General features: G+C 44.2%; 1 protein-coding gene across 7 annotated transcripts in view; it reads left to right on the top strand.

Moving 5' to 3' along the window:
• Window positions 1-13,471, top strand: part of TIAM1 (TIAM Rac1 associated GEF 1) — a 394,669-nt gene extending 381,198 nt beyond the window's left edge. For all 7 annotated transcript variants that reach the window (XM_039229055.1, XM_039229039.1, XM_039229048.1 and 4 more), the window contains 5 exons: window positions 1,742-1,800; window positions 2,666-2,768; window positions 5,180-5,267; window positions 6,876-7,048; window positions 10,954-13,471. In XM_039229055.1, the coding sequence (XP_039084986.1) occupies window positions 1,742-1,800; window positions 2,666-2,768; window positions 5,180-5,267; window positions 6,876-7,048; window positions 10,954-11,423 (893 nt within the window). In that variant the 3' untranslated portion in view covers window positions 11,424-13,471. The remainder of the gene's footprint in view (window positions 1-1,741; window positions 1,801-2,665; window positions 2,769-5,179; window positions 5,268-6,875; window positions 7,049-10,953) is intronic.
• The last annotated feature ends 1,510 nt before the right edge of the window (window positions 13,472-14,981 follow it).

Genomic DNA, 14,981 nt, shown 5'->3' with positions numbered 1-14,981 from the left:
TGCGCTGGGTATAAACACACAGGCAGAGAAGCAGCTCATAGTTGTCCCTGCTCTGTTTATCTTTTCTTTCTTCTTTTAATTAAAAGAAAAAATTGTTTTTAATGTTTACTTTTGAGAGAGAGAGAGAGAGCACAAGTGGGAGAGGGGCAGAGTGAGAGGGGAACACAGAATCAGAAGCAGGCTCCAGGCTCTGAGCTGTCAGCACAGGGCTCGGTACGGAGATTGGACTCATGAACCTTGAGATCATGACCTGAGCTGAAGTTGGACGATTAACGGATTGAGCCGCCTAGGCCCCCTCTGGGTATCTTTTCAAAATAACAGGTTAACAATACACCAAGGAAAACCGATGTGCAAAAGTGAAACCACTCTCTTTCTCTGAGACCTCGAATCTGAGACCTTTTGTCCTCTCTCTGACTCTGCTGCTGTGTGTGGTGCTGGGATTCAGGACTCTGATTCTCAGCTGACCTGTCGTGGGTCCCTTAATCAGTGTGGGGTGCTTCTCAGCCACAGTGGGACCAATTCTAGCAGAAGTAGAGATGCTTGTTAGTGATTTGTTTTTCTCAATAAACTAGTTCAGATGGATGCATTTGCTGTGATCAGAACTCTCACGTGGTTGTATAGTGAAAAGCTTTTGGAGAGAGAAAACTATGTTTGGGCACACCAGGGGTTGTGGGTAATGCAGGAAATATGGCTTGTTGTTGCAGTGTGAATGCTTGTATGGAATGCAGTGCTGTTCTGGGTATAAAATGACCAGCAGTGCGTGTTTCTGTTTTATGTTGTGTCTTCTCCCAGCCCCCACAGAAGATTCATGGGTAGGAACCTAATATAAAGGAAATCTAGCATTTCCATTTTCTTACCTTGTTTTTCTATGGTCAAGAGTTTGCTGCTTAGGGCTTCTTTAACCAAAAACTTCTTTTTTTCCTTCCCCCACAATGTGAACAGATAATCCCCAAATGGAACATCCTAGTGATATTAAAATCAGAGTGTTGACGTAAAGACTATTGAACTTCCTACTTAGATCACTCAGCCTTCACGAAGAAACTTAGCAGCATTCATAACATTTTCACAGAGCCACTGTAGCTACTACTGCCATTTCATTAAAAATACCAAAGGTGGGGAGGCGCCTGGGTGGCTCAGTCTGTTGAGCGTTCCACTTGGCTTCAGCTCAGGTCATGATCTTGCGGCTCGTGGGTTTGGGCTCTGTGCTGATAGCTTAGAGCCTGGTTGGGATTCTCTCTCTCTCTGCCCTTCTCCTTGCTCGTGCTGTCTCTCAAAATAAACATTAAAAAAAAAAAAGTGGTAGAAATGTACAGAAAAAATTCGTGACTACATATGCCATACAAAAAAGTATTGGGATATTGTAAGGTGTTGGTAGTTTTTGATGGGGGAGGGGTGCTTTGGGCAGGGGTAAGGATAGTGTTTTCTTCCCTCTACCCCCTATGCACAACCAGTTACGTTTCTTATGTTATAGTTTCTTCTTGGAAGGGCTGGGAGCTTTCGGGTGCTTTTTTTTGGTAGATCCCTTCTAGGAAGTAGGATTCCGAAGCAAATGACCCAAGTGGTCTTATCTACCTGTTTCTGATACTGGTAGATGTGTACGCTACAGGTGTACCATTCCAGAGTCCTGCACTGAGACTTTTTCTCGCTGTCTTCTTGGGAACCATAGTGTCCCTGATTGGAGCTCAAAGGAAAGCCCCGCACCTTATGTGCTGTAACACATAAGTGTTCTTTTTTTTTCCAGTCTTCAAAACTGCTGTGGTCCTTGTGTATAAAGACGGTTCCAAGCAGAAGAAGAAACTTGTAAGACTTCTTACTTCACCCCTGGTTTGAAAGTAACTCCTTTTCTATCTGCTTCATAGTTTTATCTGCAGAATTAACACTCTGCCCCTTTGTCAGGCATGATCCTCTTATGATTTCTTTTCTTTCTTTCTTTCTTTTCTTCCTTTCTTTCTTTCTTTCTTTCTTTCTTTCTTTCTTTCTTTCTTTCTTTCTTTCTTTCTTTCTTTCTTCTTTCTTTCTTTCTTTCTTTCTTTCTCTCTCTCTCTCTCTCTCTCTCTCTCTTTTTCTTCTTTCTTTCTTTCTTTCTTTCTTTCTTTCTTTCTTTCTTTCTTTCTTTCTTTCTTTCGTTCTTTCTTTCTTTCTTTCTTTCTTCCTTCCTTCCTTCCTTCCTTCCTTCCTTCCTTCCTTCCTTCCTTCCTTCCTTCCTTCCTTCCTTCCTTTCTTTTCTTTCTTTTTTAATACATTGGAAGTGTTGCTAAGAATTGGAGGAAATTGCCTACCCTGCCTTCTCTTTGGCAGGCTCATGTTGAGAGCTTGTAAAGTGAAGAGCTATTTGGGTCTGTCATGGCCAGAACTTTCTTGTCACTTGTTTCCTTTCTCTGTCTCCCTTTTGGGGACTCCCTTTCCTCCTCCTTACCACGTCCTCACCTGGATTTGGTTAGCGAACTAATTTGCACACACCTCTCCCCCTCCCCACCACCTGTTTATCACACAGCCTCTCACTTGCTGCTGGATGAATCAAGGTGCACGTGGTGCCAAGGTCCGTCCAGACCAGCACGGGGCATCTCAGCCTCACTGGTTGTCTGTTGGGGTGGGAGTGCGGGGGAAGGGTTCAGTCCAGGCTTGACACAGACCATCATGCACCTGGCTCCTTCTCTTCCTGCAGGTAGGATCTCACAGGCTTTCTATTTATGAGGACTGGGACCCCTTCCGGTTTCGGCACATGATCCCCACCGAAGCTCTGCAAGTTCGAGCTTTGGCAAGTGCAGGTAAACCCGGGAATGCGCCGGGTGCGTGTTTCCGATGTGTGCGTGAACGTTTGGTCTGAGTCCATGTTCTCGGTGTACCCACCGTGCCTCCCTTTTTCTTTCATATTTAGCTCTTTTCCCTCAGTCTCTCTACTGCCTCTTGTTTACTCAGCCATGTGTTAAATATTTGAATGAATGAATGAACTGAGTGAATGGATGGAATGCCTTCAATATTGTTTCAAGGAGTTCTGGTCAATTGTTATATATATTAATATTATAGTGCCTAATACGTGAGTAGCAGTGAGCCTCAGACTTCTGGACAGAATCCTGGAGACCGTGAGCTGATAAAGCCCATATAAAATAACTCACTAGCTTTTTAACCGGGAGGCCTGTCAAGACCACCAAAAACACAAAATAAAGCATTAAAGACCTACGTGTGTGTGTGTGTGTGTGTGTGTGTGTGTGTGTGTGTGTGTGTGAAGCCTTACAAATCTTTGTATTAGTATGAAGGACTTTGAAATGTCAGTTCTTTTGCTGTGATCCAAATAACAGTGAAGCAAGTTGTCGAAGACCAAGGAATGTACTTGTTAATATAAATTAGGTGATGCTTTATGATCAAGAGAAGACACATGAACGGCAGCAGGGCATTGACCAAGACAAGGAATATGTCTGTGCCTCAGAGGCCCCACCCAGGGCTTCATTTGAGGCCATTCTAGGGAGCAGTCAGCAATGACTCTCCTGAGCACAGCCCAGCGGGAGCACCTCTGGGGGTCAGCTCTCAGGCCACACCCATTCCCTATCCCATTTGGACAAGCAGGTGCAGTGGCCTGGTAGTAAAGGGAGGCCATGGAAGGGACCACCACAGTGTACACTAGACCCGTATTTCTGTATCCTCTTCTGTGAGCCTTAAGTTCTCGATGCCCGGGGCGTGTTCCTCATCCTTTTCCCATTTCGACGTGTCACATCCATGAGCAATAAAATTGGCTCTGATCCTCATAAAATCAAGCCCCATGTCATGCGGTTTCAGTGAACCTTCAGTGACTCACCGAAATTAAATTAGGTGTAGTTTGTCTCACTGTCGCGATCTCTTGCAATAGAAACAATCAAATGCAGAAACCCCACAGGACAAATGTATTTGGGATGATCGTTGGCCTTAAGGTTTCGTTCCAACCTTCCAGCACAGTGATTTACTCTGGTGCCTTTTTACTGTATTTGATTTGCTCGAACCTAGAAGTTGTTAGCTCTGCCACAGCTGGAACAGAATCCCAAGAATTGGCCACTTAAACGCTCTTCTTATCTTACTTTGCAATCATAGGTTGCAGATTCTCTAGTTCGTATGTTGTGCCTGGTTTATAAATGGGAAAGCTTGCGTTCATAGCAAACTGCCGGCTTCTCAGCCAGAGATTTTGCCTTTGTTGAGGACCACGTACATAAAGAATTTAAATCGTAGAAACAAAGCCACGTTTGTGATGTGCCTTTCCATTCTGACTCTGCTTTTCATTCAAATCCCGTTTAAGGTGATCAAGATAAAAGCTTATTTAACCGAGTTAAAAAGACTAGCCAACCAGCTTCTCGTTATGAGATCCATTCCAGTGGCTCTGAGAAATCAGAACACGCAGTTTCTTGATTTTTATCTTCGTTTGGGAAGATTCGTGAACATTTTTGCCGAGGAGTCCTGGTTGGGGTTGAATCACGTGGGTACAATGAGGGTTTGTGCCCAGAGCCCTGTACCACCCTGGGCAAGGCTGAGACCGCACAATGTGCACTTTTGATGTGTGCAGTAATTGTTCCTTCCACAAACACTATTTATGACATCAAAGGACATGATACTGCAATCACTGCAAAGCTTAGAAATGACTTTGAAGTACAGCCGTCCCCCACCTTCTCGGCATCCCAGCTTTGCTTCCCTCAGAGTGGGCACCCTGGGGGTACTGAGAAAGAGAAGGCCCATCTGTTTCTAGGACCTGCTTGTCCAGGGCATAGGCCTGGTCACTCACAGGGAAGGAAGACTCGTGGACATGAGGACCTTCATCCTGATTGCACTGGCCTGCTGGACTCTACACTGGACTCTTGGGTTCTGTCTAATCCAACTGTTGCCCAAAGAACTACTCACTTAATGGAAATAGTTCAGCCAAAGAGGCTGTGCATCTAAAGGGGTAGCTCTTTAATCCCTATGATTGACTGACTGCCCTTTTAGACCATCTAGCGGGACATTGTAGCAACTGGAAATTTTCCAAGCGTTCTTTTTCTTAATACCCATTAAGCTTTCACTTTGTCTCTCTGAGCTGACCGGATGGCGGTGAAGTACCTTCGGTCTTGGGAGGCTCTGCCCTGTTTAATCGTACACCAAGGCGTAGAAGATGCTTTTGTGAAAATGCAAACATGTCTCTTGGAACCAGATGCTAATGCATTCTTGTTTTTAACGTATCCAGATGCAGAAGCAAATGCCGTGTGCGAAATCGTCCACGTAAAGTCTGAGTCTGAAGGGAGGCCGGAGAGGGTCTTCCACCTGTGCTGCAGGTGAGCCTGGGGCCATGAGACATAGACTGTGCAGCCCAGAGGGAAGGGCCGTGACCTCCTGGTGTCCCCTAGATCCCCGCTGGGCTCTGCCCATCGGCCTCTATATCCCTAGATGCCACACACTTTTTCTTACACATTAAATACCACCGATTGGACAAATTAAACTGATCTTATCAGAACATAGACAATAATCTCACTAACTTAATTTCTTCTTCTTTATTTTTTTATTTATCTATGTATTTGTTTATTTATTTGGAGAGAGAGTGACCAATCAGGGGAGGGGCTGAAAGGGAGACGTAATCCCAAGAAGGTGCTGTGCTCTCACTGCAGAGCCTGACTTGGGGCTCCACCTCATGAACCGTGAGATTATGACCTAAGCCGAAACCAAGAGTCAGACGCTTAACCAACCGAGCCACTCGGGTGCCCACTACATGCATTATCCCATTTAGCCAGACTGAGGTTCTGTTACTCTGTTTTATGTATGGGGAGCCAAGGCTCACAGAGGGTACTTTGCCTAAAATACTATAGCAAGTGAACAGTGAGTTCAGACTCGGGTAGGTTTGACTTCAAGCCAAAGGTTTGTGTTTCCATATCACCTCTCCATGCTGGGTGACAGGAATCAGCAAGGGCAGAATGTAGGAAGCTGTTGGGACTAGAATTGAACGATTTTTCAAATATTCCACACGTGGTTTGATCGCCATCTTTATCATCATAATTTCGTTGGTAAAGTCCATAGGATCGGGTGAGGCCGCCCCTAGATGCCATATTCATCATAAATAAGGAGTACGAGGTACCCCTTGCCCCAGGGTAGAAATATTGACAACCTAATTAGAAAAATTACTCTTATCTAGGAAGAACTTTTTTTTATTGTGGGAATTAGGACTTGGGAAGATTTTGCAGTTCTTTACAATTGTAGCTTTAATATTGACTTGTTGTGGGGCGCCTGGGTGGCTCAGTCGGTTAAGTATCTGACCTCAGCTCAGGTCATGATCTCGCAGTTTGTGGGATCGAGCCCCACATCGGGCTCCGTGCTGACAGCTCAGCTTGCTTCAGATTCTGTGTCTCCCTCTCTCTGTGTCCTTTCCCCGTTCATGCTCTGTCTCTCTCTCAAAAATAAATACTAAAAAAATTCTTTAAAAAAATATTGACTTGTTGAAATGTGTCATGAGAGTAGCTGATGCTTAACCTAAGGCCAACTCTAAAGGAAACTAAGGACGTTGGGATGTCTGTCTTTGGGTGCTCTGCCGAGCTGAGAGTCCTGGGGTTCATTTGCCTCTAAAAAACGGTTTGGAATGAAAGGCCTTAAGTATCAAAAGCAGGTTCTGACAGCTTCTCAGTGCAGGAAAAATGTATTCATCCATCCATTCATTAATGGGTTGCCTGTCCCACATTAGCTGCAGGAGATGAATCACAAAGCGTAAAGGGAAAGAAGTATGTGTTCTCTATCACCAGCGAGGAAAACGTGGCTCAGCGTAGAAATTGGAGTTGTGGCCTCTTTGACCTTTGGTCCTCAGGGAATTTGTTAGGCTGCCCCCGATAACATTAGAAGATCCCCGTGTGTTAAGTACTTTTTCCCCTAACGCCTGTAAATCTTCTTTCTTTTCATAGCTCTCCAGAGAGCCGGAAAGATTTCCTGAAGGCTGTGCACTCAATCTTGCGTGATAAGCACAGAAGACAGCTCCTCAAAACGGAAAGCCTTCCCTCATCCCAGCACTATGTACCTTTTGGAGGAAAAAGATTGTGTGCGCTCAAAGGGGCCAGGCCAGCCATGAGCAGGGCAGGTACTGTGGGGATTCAGACGTTCAAGATCCCCGTCACCCTGACCCCACTGTAGAACTCCAGTGAGCTTGACATTTTTGTTGAGCAAGAATTAGATGTGGCCTTGTGGGGGGCTAATGTTGGAAGACAGCTCTTTCCTGGTGTGAGGTTCCTTGCCCTTGCCTCCTTCCCGGCAGCTCCCTGGGGATCCACCCTTCATTTACGCCTCTTGCCCTCCCTCCAGCTTCCCTTTGCTGCCCTCTTCCTTTTTGGCTGGGGACTCCTCTCTCTTTCGCCAACCCAGGAAGTGAGCGCGTTCTCTTTCTGGAGGGGCTCTCTCGGCCTGCTTGTGTAATGAGAGTCACTGCTTTGCATGACAGCCCGCTTTGTCTAGCAAAAAGCAGTGTGTCATGCCTCTGCAAGGTCACGGCCCACCATTCTGAGAACACGGTGGCTCTGTAATTTGAAAACAACAGCAATGCCTGTTCTCAATAAGGATGCCATGTTTGGTAGACCAGATGACACATCAGATGTTTACCCTTGCCTTGTGCCTGCAGCTTGATTTTTAGCTTTTCAGTGTTCGTTTGGGGGAAGCCTTGAGCTGCTATTGGTAGAGAGGAATCTAGAGTTTAAATAGTCCCAGAGTAAATATTCTTTTAGGACTGGAATCATCACCTTGGAGCAGTGAGGAAGGAAGATCTATACTACCATCTATAAGTAGCAGTAAATATATCTAGGAAGAAAGATATTTTCATAACATAGGTATTAATGACATCAAGATATTAACACCTTTATCATTCCTTTCTTAAGAGGTGGCTCCAAGGTCTGCAGGGAATTTTCCAGTAAGAGAGACTTCCTTTGCATTTGCCAAGAAGGCTCTGACCTTTGTCTGGGTTACCGTTCTGTCTATTCACGATTGTGTTGAAGAGGCATAGATAGAATTGTGAGTGGTTGGAGGTTTTTGTATACCTAGCCTACATAGCTTGACATGAGATGTTATGTTCTTAAAGCACCTTACATTTAACTAATGTTGGGCGTTAGTTATCTTGAATCTATTCTCCAATCAATTGATAAATGTCTATTGAAAACCTAGTGCAGTGAACACCTCGTGTTCTGTTGGGTTCTCGAAGTATCTGACGATACCTCTTGCATACCTCTGTATCCACAGTTTCTCACGGAGTCCTCATGTTAAGAAAGCTTTGCAGATCCCTTCATAGCTCACAGTAGAGTGTTTCTCCTTTGCATTGTCTCACCTCATCCTTTCACTTGCCAGGGAATGTTTAAATTAGGATTGAGAATACATGCACCAACCTCAGGAAACCTGCCCGTCCTTGACTAGGTTTCAGTTGTTAATCAATGAACCTAAATTCAGAGCTGCATTTATTTTAAAACTAAGCACTTTTAGTCTGTAGGACACTCAGAAGTTTTCCTGCTGAGCCCCCTTTGGAAAGAAAACCAATCCACAGGTACACCATCCTGAAAACCAAGAGAAACCCTCGACATCAGCCTGTTGGCTTTGGCTGGTTGGAAGATTTTCTGCCTGACGGTTCATAGTTAGCAGAAGAAAGTTTTTATCATTCTGCTTTTGAAACTCTTCACTATCATCAGCATCTTCACATTAGGTGATTTATAAGGTTTTTTTTTTTTTAATATTTTTTTATTTATTTCTAGGAGAGAGAGAGACAGTGTGGGCAGGGGAGGGTCAGAGAGAGAGGGAGTCACAGACTGAAACAGGCTCCAGGCTCCGAGCTGGCAGTCAGCACAGAGCCCGACGCAGGGCTCGAACCCACGAACCGCGAGATCATGACCCAAGCGAAAGTCGGACGCTTAACCGACTAAGCCACCCAGGCGCCCCAACGCATTAGGTGATTTAAAGATGCTGCTTGAGTGGGTCAGCCAGCCCGAGCTGGTCACAAGTCTTAACAATGAATTGGGAATACTCAAATCAGAGATGGTCTCCCCGAACCCTGTATAACATAACTGTCCAGGTTATAAAGTATCTTTTTAACAAAGGATAAATACTCATGCTTCATTATACGTCGTCATAAATACCCAGGTAGTTTCTCTGTTCTGATTGAAAAGGATCTTGCCTCAGTACTCAGTCTGAAAGTACTTTATGTCTGCCGATCACCCAATTAAATTTTTTCTTGTTGCAAGATTTTTGTATGAAAAGTTTCAGACATATAGAACAGCTGATAGAATTATATACATACAGAACCTACCATCTACTCTATAATTAGGATTAGTTGGGGTTTTTTTTTGTATTTTCATTATCACATATCCACCCATCTATCATCCATCAACTCATCATATTTTTGACATATTTCAAAAATGCAGACATTAACACACTTTACCCCTTACTTTAGCAATGTAGACCATTGGCAAAAATATTTCCAGTAGCCCAATTTTGAATTGAGGTAGTTCCAATATGGTGATTGGCGAGAGCCAGGTTCTGCTATGGTGACGTTGGGATAAAACTGAACAGGAATTTTTGCTTTTACCCAGTGGAGTAGAAGTAGTGTTTTTTCCCCCTCTTTTTCCCATTTTTTCCCTGGAAACCTTTTTTTGATTCCCCTCCATGGTCAAGAGTGATGTCCGTTCATTCCATGTTTTCAGCTGTTAGAATGGTGATGGAAACATAGGGATCTGAGGCAGAGGGTGGCCTGAACGGGAGGCCAAGTTAGGCCATCGTCTGACTCAACTGTCCCCGTACCTGCTGTGTTTGGAGTCACGGCTACGTTCAGCAGTAATTGGGAATAGCCATCTTCCTTCTTACACCGAAAGCAGTTTAATGGTTTTTAGGGCTTACGTTCCGGGAACGTGGCTCCTAATAGGGGTTTAGGCTCTTCCCCTCCACCAGGAACCCATGTTGCATTCCACCTTCTCGTGTCTAATGCCACAGCCACTTGGCTAGCAGGGACCAGGCAGCGGTGTTCCTTGTGTGTGTGTTTTCTGTGTGTGAGCGTGTGGTGGGAGTGTTCGTTCACTTGGTTGAGTGGCGTCTTGTGTGTTTTGAAAAGTCTGGCTTCCTAGAGGGCAGTAGGTTGAACAAATGAATTCAAAGATGTGTTTTTTCTTAATGGTGAGTCACTTTATACGACGCTTCGAGGATCAGTGGCATATACTATTTATATGGGTGTCATATACTATTTATTTCTCATTCCACTCGGGCACTGATATTTTAATGGATTCGTAGGAGAGAAATTGGTGGCACACAGAATGTAGTCAAGAGGAACTAAATCTCATATCTGCTCAGCCTCACAGTTCCTGTGGGACTTTGTCAGAAAAGAGGGCTGGGCCGAAACTGGAGACTTGCTATCTCTGAGAGCCACTCTCCTGGAGGCTCTGCGTGAGGGACGCCATGCCCTTAATTCACTGCAGATCCTCCAGAAATGGGACATTTGGTTTCCCGGAGAGCAGTATAACTTGGACCAGAACTTGTGCCTCCTTGATGTATCATGGTGACTTCTACGAAGCCAGTGGAACCCTAAAAGCACCCCCTCCCCTTACTAAAGACCCATCCCAGCTAAATGACCCTAGGACAGAGCACTGCACCATGGGACATCATCAGGGTTGAGGGCACTGACTCATCCCAGGGTCAGTGGTCTACATGAGTGCAGCCCAGGGTAGAGAAATGGATTGTTTCAGAGGGAGGTGAATCCCCATTTCCCCGTAACCAACAGCCCCTATGTCTCTCTGTTCCCTCCGCCCTTCGGGCTGTTGCTATGACATCCTCCAAGTCCAGACATCTGTCCAAAATAAAGACTCTAAGGCAGACTGGTGAAATCTGGACTTTAAGCCCCGAATGTCATCAAGGCACTAAATAAATACCATTTAGCATTTCTTTTTCTTTTCTTTGCTGTCTGGATTTTCATCGCATGTAAAGCATGTGGGGGTTTTCTTTTTATATTTTTGTGTGTGTGTGCAGTGTCTGCCCCAAGCAAGTCTCTTGGCAGAAGGAGGCGGCGCCTGGCTCGAAACAGGTTTACCATTGACTCTGATGCCATCTCGGCCAGCAGCCCGGAGAAAGAGTCCCAGCAGCCCCCCGGTGGCGGGGACACTGACCGATGGGTAGAGGAACAGTTTGATCTTGCTCAGTACGAGGAGCAAGACGACATCAAGGAGACAGACATCCTCAGTGACGATGATGAGTTCTGTGAGTCCGTGAAGGGCGCCGCGGTGGACACAGACCTGCGGGAGCAGCTTCAGGCTGCGTCCATCAGTCAGCGCGAGAGAGGCCGCAAAACCCTGGATAGTCACGCGTCCCGCATGACGCAGCTCAAGAAGCAAGCCGCCCTGTCGGGCATCAATGGAGGCCTGGAGGGCCCCAGCGAGGAAGTCATCTGGGTTAGGCGTGAAGACTTTGCCCCCTCCAGGAAACTGAACACTGAGATCTGACTGTCACTTTCCCCCTAGAGAGTGTGTGTAGATACTCCCCCGCCCCCCACGCTCCGCCCTCACTCTGCCCCCTCCTGTCCCCTCCAGGAGGAGAATGTCCCCTTCGGTGGCAGTCTTGCACACACGGTTTTGGCAGCTTGACTTTGTTGCAAAGCCATGTAGCCGCCCAACTTCGTCATCTCTCATGACATCAGAAAGAATTGTTCAGAATCCCAAGTAAGCTCGAGTCCTATCTTCTGTATATTCCTAAGGGCTTTTATTTATTCTCAACTAATCAGGGCCAGAAGAATTAAAAAGTAAAAAAAAAAAAAAAAAAAAGAAAAAAGATTCTATAGCACTGGAAAGAGAATTAAGCCAGGCGTTTAAGTATGTTACAACAGATTAGTTGAAGGGATAGCACAAAAAAACAATAGTAATAAAAGTCACTCTATCTGAAATCAGTCCAGGAACCATCTCTTAGTTGGGGAAACCACCTTCCAACAAAAACACAACAACGCAACTGTACAGTTTACAATGTTCTTACTCCTTCCCCTCTTAAATGTCCGAGAATATCTGTGTATCTTAAGAATGTGTGAGGAGACGGTGGAGATGTATGTTATGATGAGCTGGTTTTCTTTGTTTTTGTGGGTTTTTTTTGTTTTTGTTTTTCTTCTCTCTCTCTTCTGTTTCGGTCCATGGCTGGTCTTACTCAGTGTCAGTGTTTGGAAGTTCTAGTTTTGCAGAGAATTATAAAGATGCCAAATTCTTTGAGAAGAGATCCAAATTTATCACTTGAAGAAAAGAAAAAAAATACCACTATTTTTTGTATTTTACCTGAGATGCAGAGGCACAAACAGATAAGAATTTTACAGTGTTAGTGTAACTCTGGGTCTAAAAAACTGAGGATTTTACCTTTTACAGAGAGAGTGAGGCACGGTAATTTTATATTTATATATGAAAGGCCAACAAGATGCTTAGGAGAAACTTTTAAAGAAACAGATTGCTTTTTTTTTTTTTTTTTTTTTTGAATGTTTGAATCTCTATTTGAGATGGGAGCTTGAATTAGACCTGATACCCGAATGGGCAGTGTGTTATGTCTGTTGCATGTGGCGAGGGAGGGGAGGCTCCTTCTCAAGGGGTTGCCATGGTGATCATCGGTTTTCCCATCAAAGTTGCATCTTCATCCATAGATTACCCATCCCTTCCCTGACGGTCCACACCAAACCCCTTAACAAAACAGCCCCTTCGAAAATCTGTCTTGTGTTTAGTACTTTCTACATGCCAACCAAACAGGGTAAACATGCTACACATCTAACGTTCTAAACAGGTTTCCAAATAGCAAGAGCAAAAACAAGTTAAAGCACTTTCGATTCTTTTAAAACGGTTTATAGCTTTTTTTCCCCCCTCCCATTTCACAATGTCCACTTCCTAAGAAGGGTTTAAATAATATGAAAACTTTCTTTTTTGGGGAAAATATCTATTTGGTGTTTGACACATCAGTAGGTACTTTAAAGACCTGAATTTTATAGTAGCTTTAGGAATTATATTTTATAAAAATCAGTTATGACTTTATATTTCCAGACAATAGAGAGTTCAGAACATCATGCTCGTGTGCCCCTGCTTGCTTTGCGCGCTTTTCCACCCCCTCTATCCCTCCCCTTTCGGGTTTCCAGGGCTTTGAGCTTGATCTTTTGAAAGTTTTATTCTATTAAATTTTTGCTATATCTTCTGATTTTCTTAAAAAGCTTTCGAATGGTTTCTATACCCTTTGTACCACTGCACTGTTCCATATCACCTCTAGTTCGATTGTGTCCAGATGGAAAACTGAAGCAGAGGCTTCTGGTAGTCACACTTATGAGTCCCAGTGCAGCGGTTCTGTCTGAAGATGCTAGAAAGTCTGGTGCTTAGAGCGGATGCCATTGTCTCTTGTACATAAGGTCATGACGTGTCTATGTCAAAAGTTCTTATATATTTCTTTTATAAGCTGAAAGAAGGTCTATTTTTATGTTTTTAGGTCTACGAATGGAACGTTGTAAATGCCTGTCAAACAATAAAAATAATGAAAAGTATCTGGACAGTCCTGTGCCTTTTTGGACGGGAGGATGGGTGCAGACTATTGGCAGAAAAGAGGAGATTCCTGGGAATACTCTTTCTCTCTCTCTCTCTCAATAACTATCATGATCATCAAGGGAAAGCTGACTTGGTAGATAGAGCTTTTTGTGCTTTTGTGACTTTAAAAAATTTTTTTTTGTGGTGGGGGCACCTGGGTGACTCAGTTGGTTAAGCATCTGACTTGGGCTCAGGTCATGATCTCATGGTTCATGAGTTTGAGCCCCGCATCAGGCTTTGTGCTCACGGCTCAGAGCCTGGAGCCTGCTTCGGATTCTGTGTCTCCCTCACTGTCTGCTCCTCCCCCACTCACTCTCTGTCTTTCTCTCTCTGAAAACAAATAAAATAACATTTAAAAATTAAAAATTTTTTGTGTTTTTTAATTTTTTCAACTTGAAGTATAATTGGCCTATAATATTTCAGGTGTGCAGCGTAATGATTTGGCATTTGTATATATTGCAAAATGACCACCGCAGTAGTATAGTTAATATCTGTCACAGAACATAGTTATAAATTGTTTTTCTTGTGCTGAGAGCCTTCAAGATCCACCCTTCTAGATACCTTAAAATATGCAATATGGCATTTTAACTATAGTCACCATGATGTATGTATGCTACTTCCCCAGGACTTACTCATTTTATAACTGGAAATTTGTACCTTTTGAACTCCTTCACTCGAAGTTCGTGAGCTGGATTTTGTTGGTTTTGGTTGGGGACATTGTTTTTATTTTTATTTTTATTTATTTATTTTTTATAGTTTATTTTTGAGACAGAGACTGAGCTGGGGAGCGGCAGAGAGAGGGGGAGAATCTGAAACAGGCTCCAGGCTCTGAGCTGCCAGGACAGAGTCCAATGCGGGGCTTGAACTCATGAACCACGAGATCATGACCTGAGCCAAAGTCAGACGCTTAACGCACTGTACTAAGCCACCCAGGTGTCCCTATTTTTTTTTAAGTTTACTTATTTATTTTGAGAGAGAGAGAGTAAGTTGGGGAGCGGCAGAGAAGGAGAGAAAGGGAAGCAGGCTCCACACTGTCAGCAAGGACACAAAGACACAAACCCTGAGATATGACCCGAGTCAAAATCAAGAGTCAGTGTTTAACCAGCTGAGCCACTCAGATGCCCCAATACTTTTTAAAAAAATCTAACTCCAGAGTCCTTAAGATTTTAAAAATCAGGAGCCACCCTACAATATAATGCATAGAAAAGAATGCCATTTTCCCTTTCAACATGTTGCACATCCAGGTCACACCAACATCAGATTTTCACCAGTGGGACCCTCACAGCATTTCTGAGCACCAACCGCATTTTCTTTGGCTTCGGGACTTGGTCTATTTCCCTGGAAGCCACCTGAGCCCATCCCAAGAGCTTGTTGGTTTCTGAGTTCTGTGTCTTCATCTTAAACAAAGCATCCTATGTTCTGTTGTCCTCAGTTCTGTGTTGGCGTTCTGTGCCTGGTGTCATTGCTTTG

Source organism: Hyaena hyaena, unplaced genomic scaffold, assembly GCF_003009895.1.
Source record: "Hyaena hyaena isolate Hyena2069 unplaced genomic scaffold, ASM300989v1 scaffold_2, whole genome shotgun sequence".
Lineage (NCBI taxonomy): Eukaryota > Metazoa > Chordata > Mammalia > Carnivora > Hyaenidae > Hyaena > Hyaena hyaena.
The sequence above is the reverse complement of the archived record's forward strand: the minus strand, read 5'-3'. Positions and strand labels throughout refer to the sequence as shown.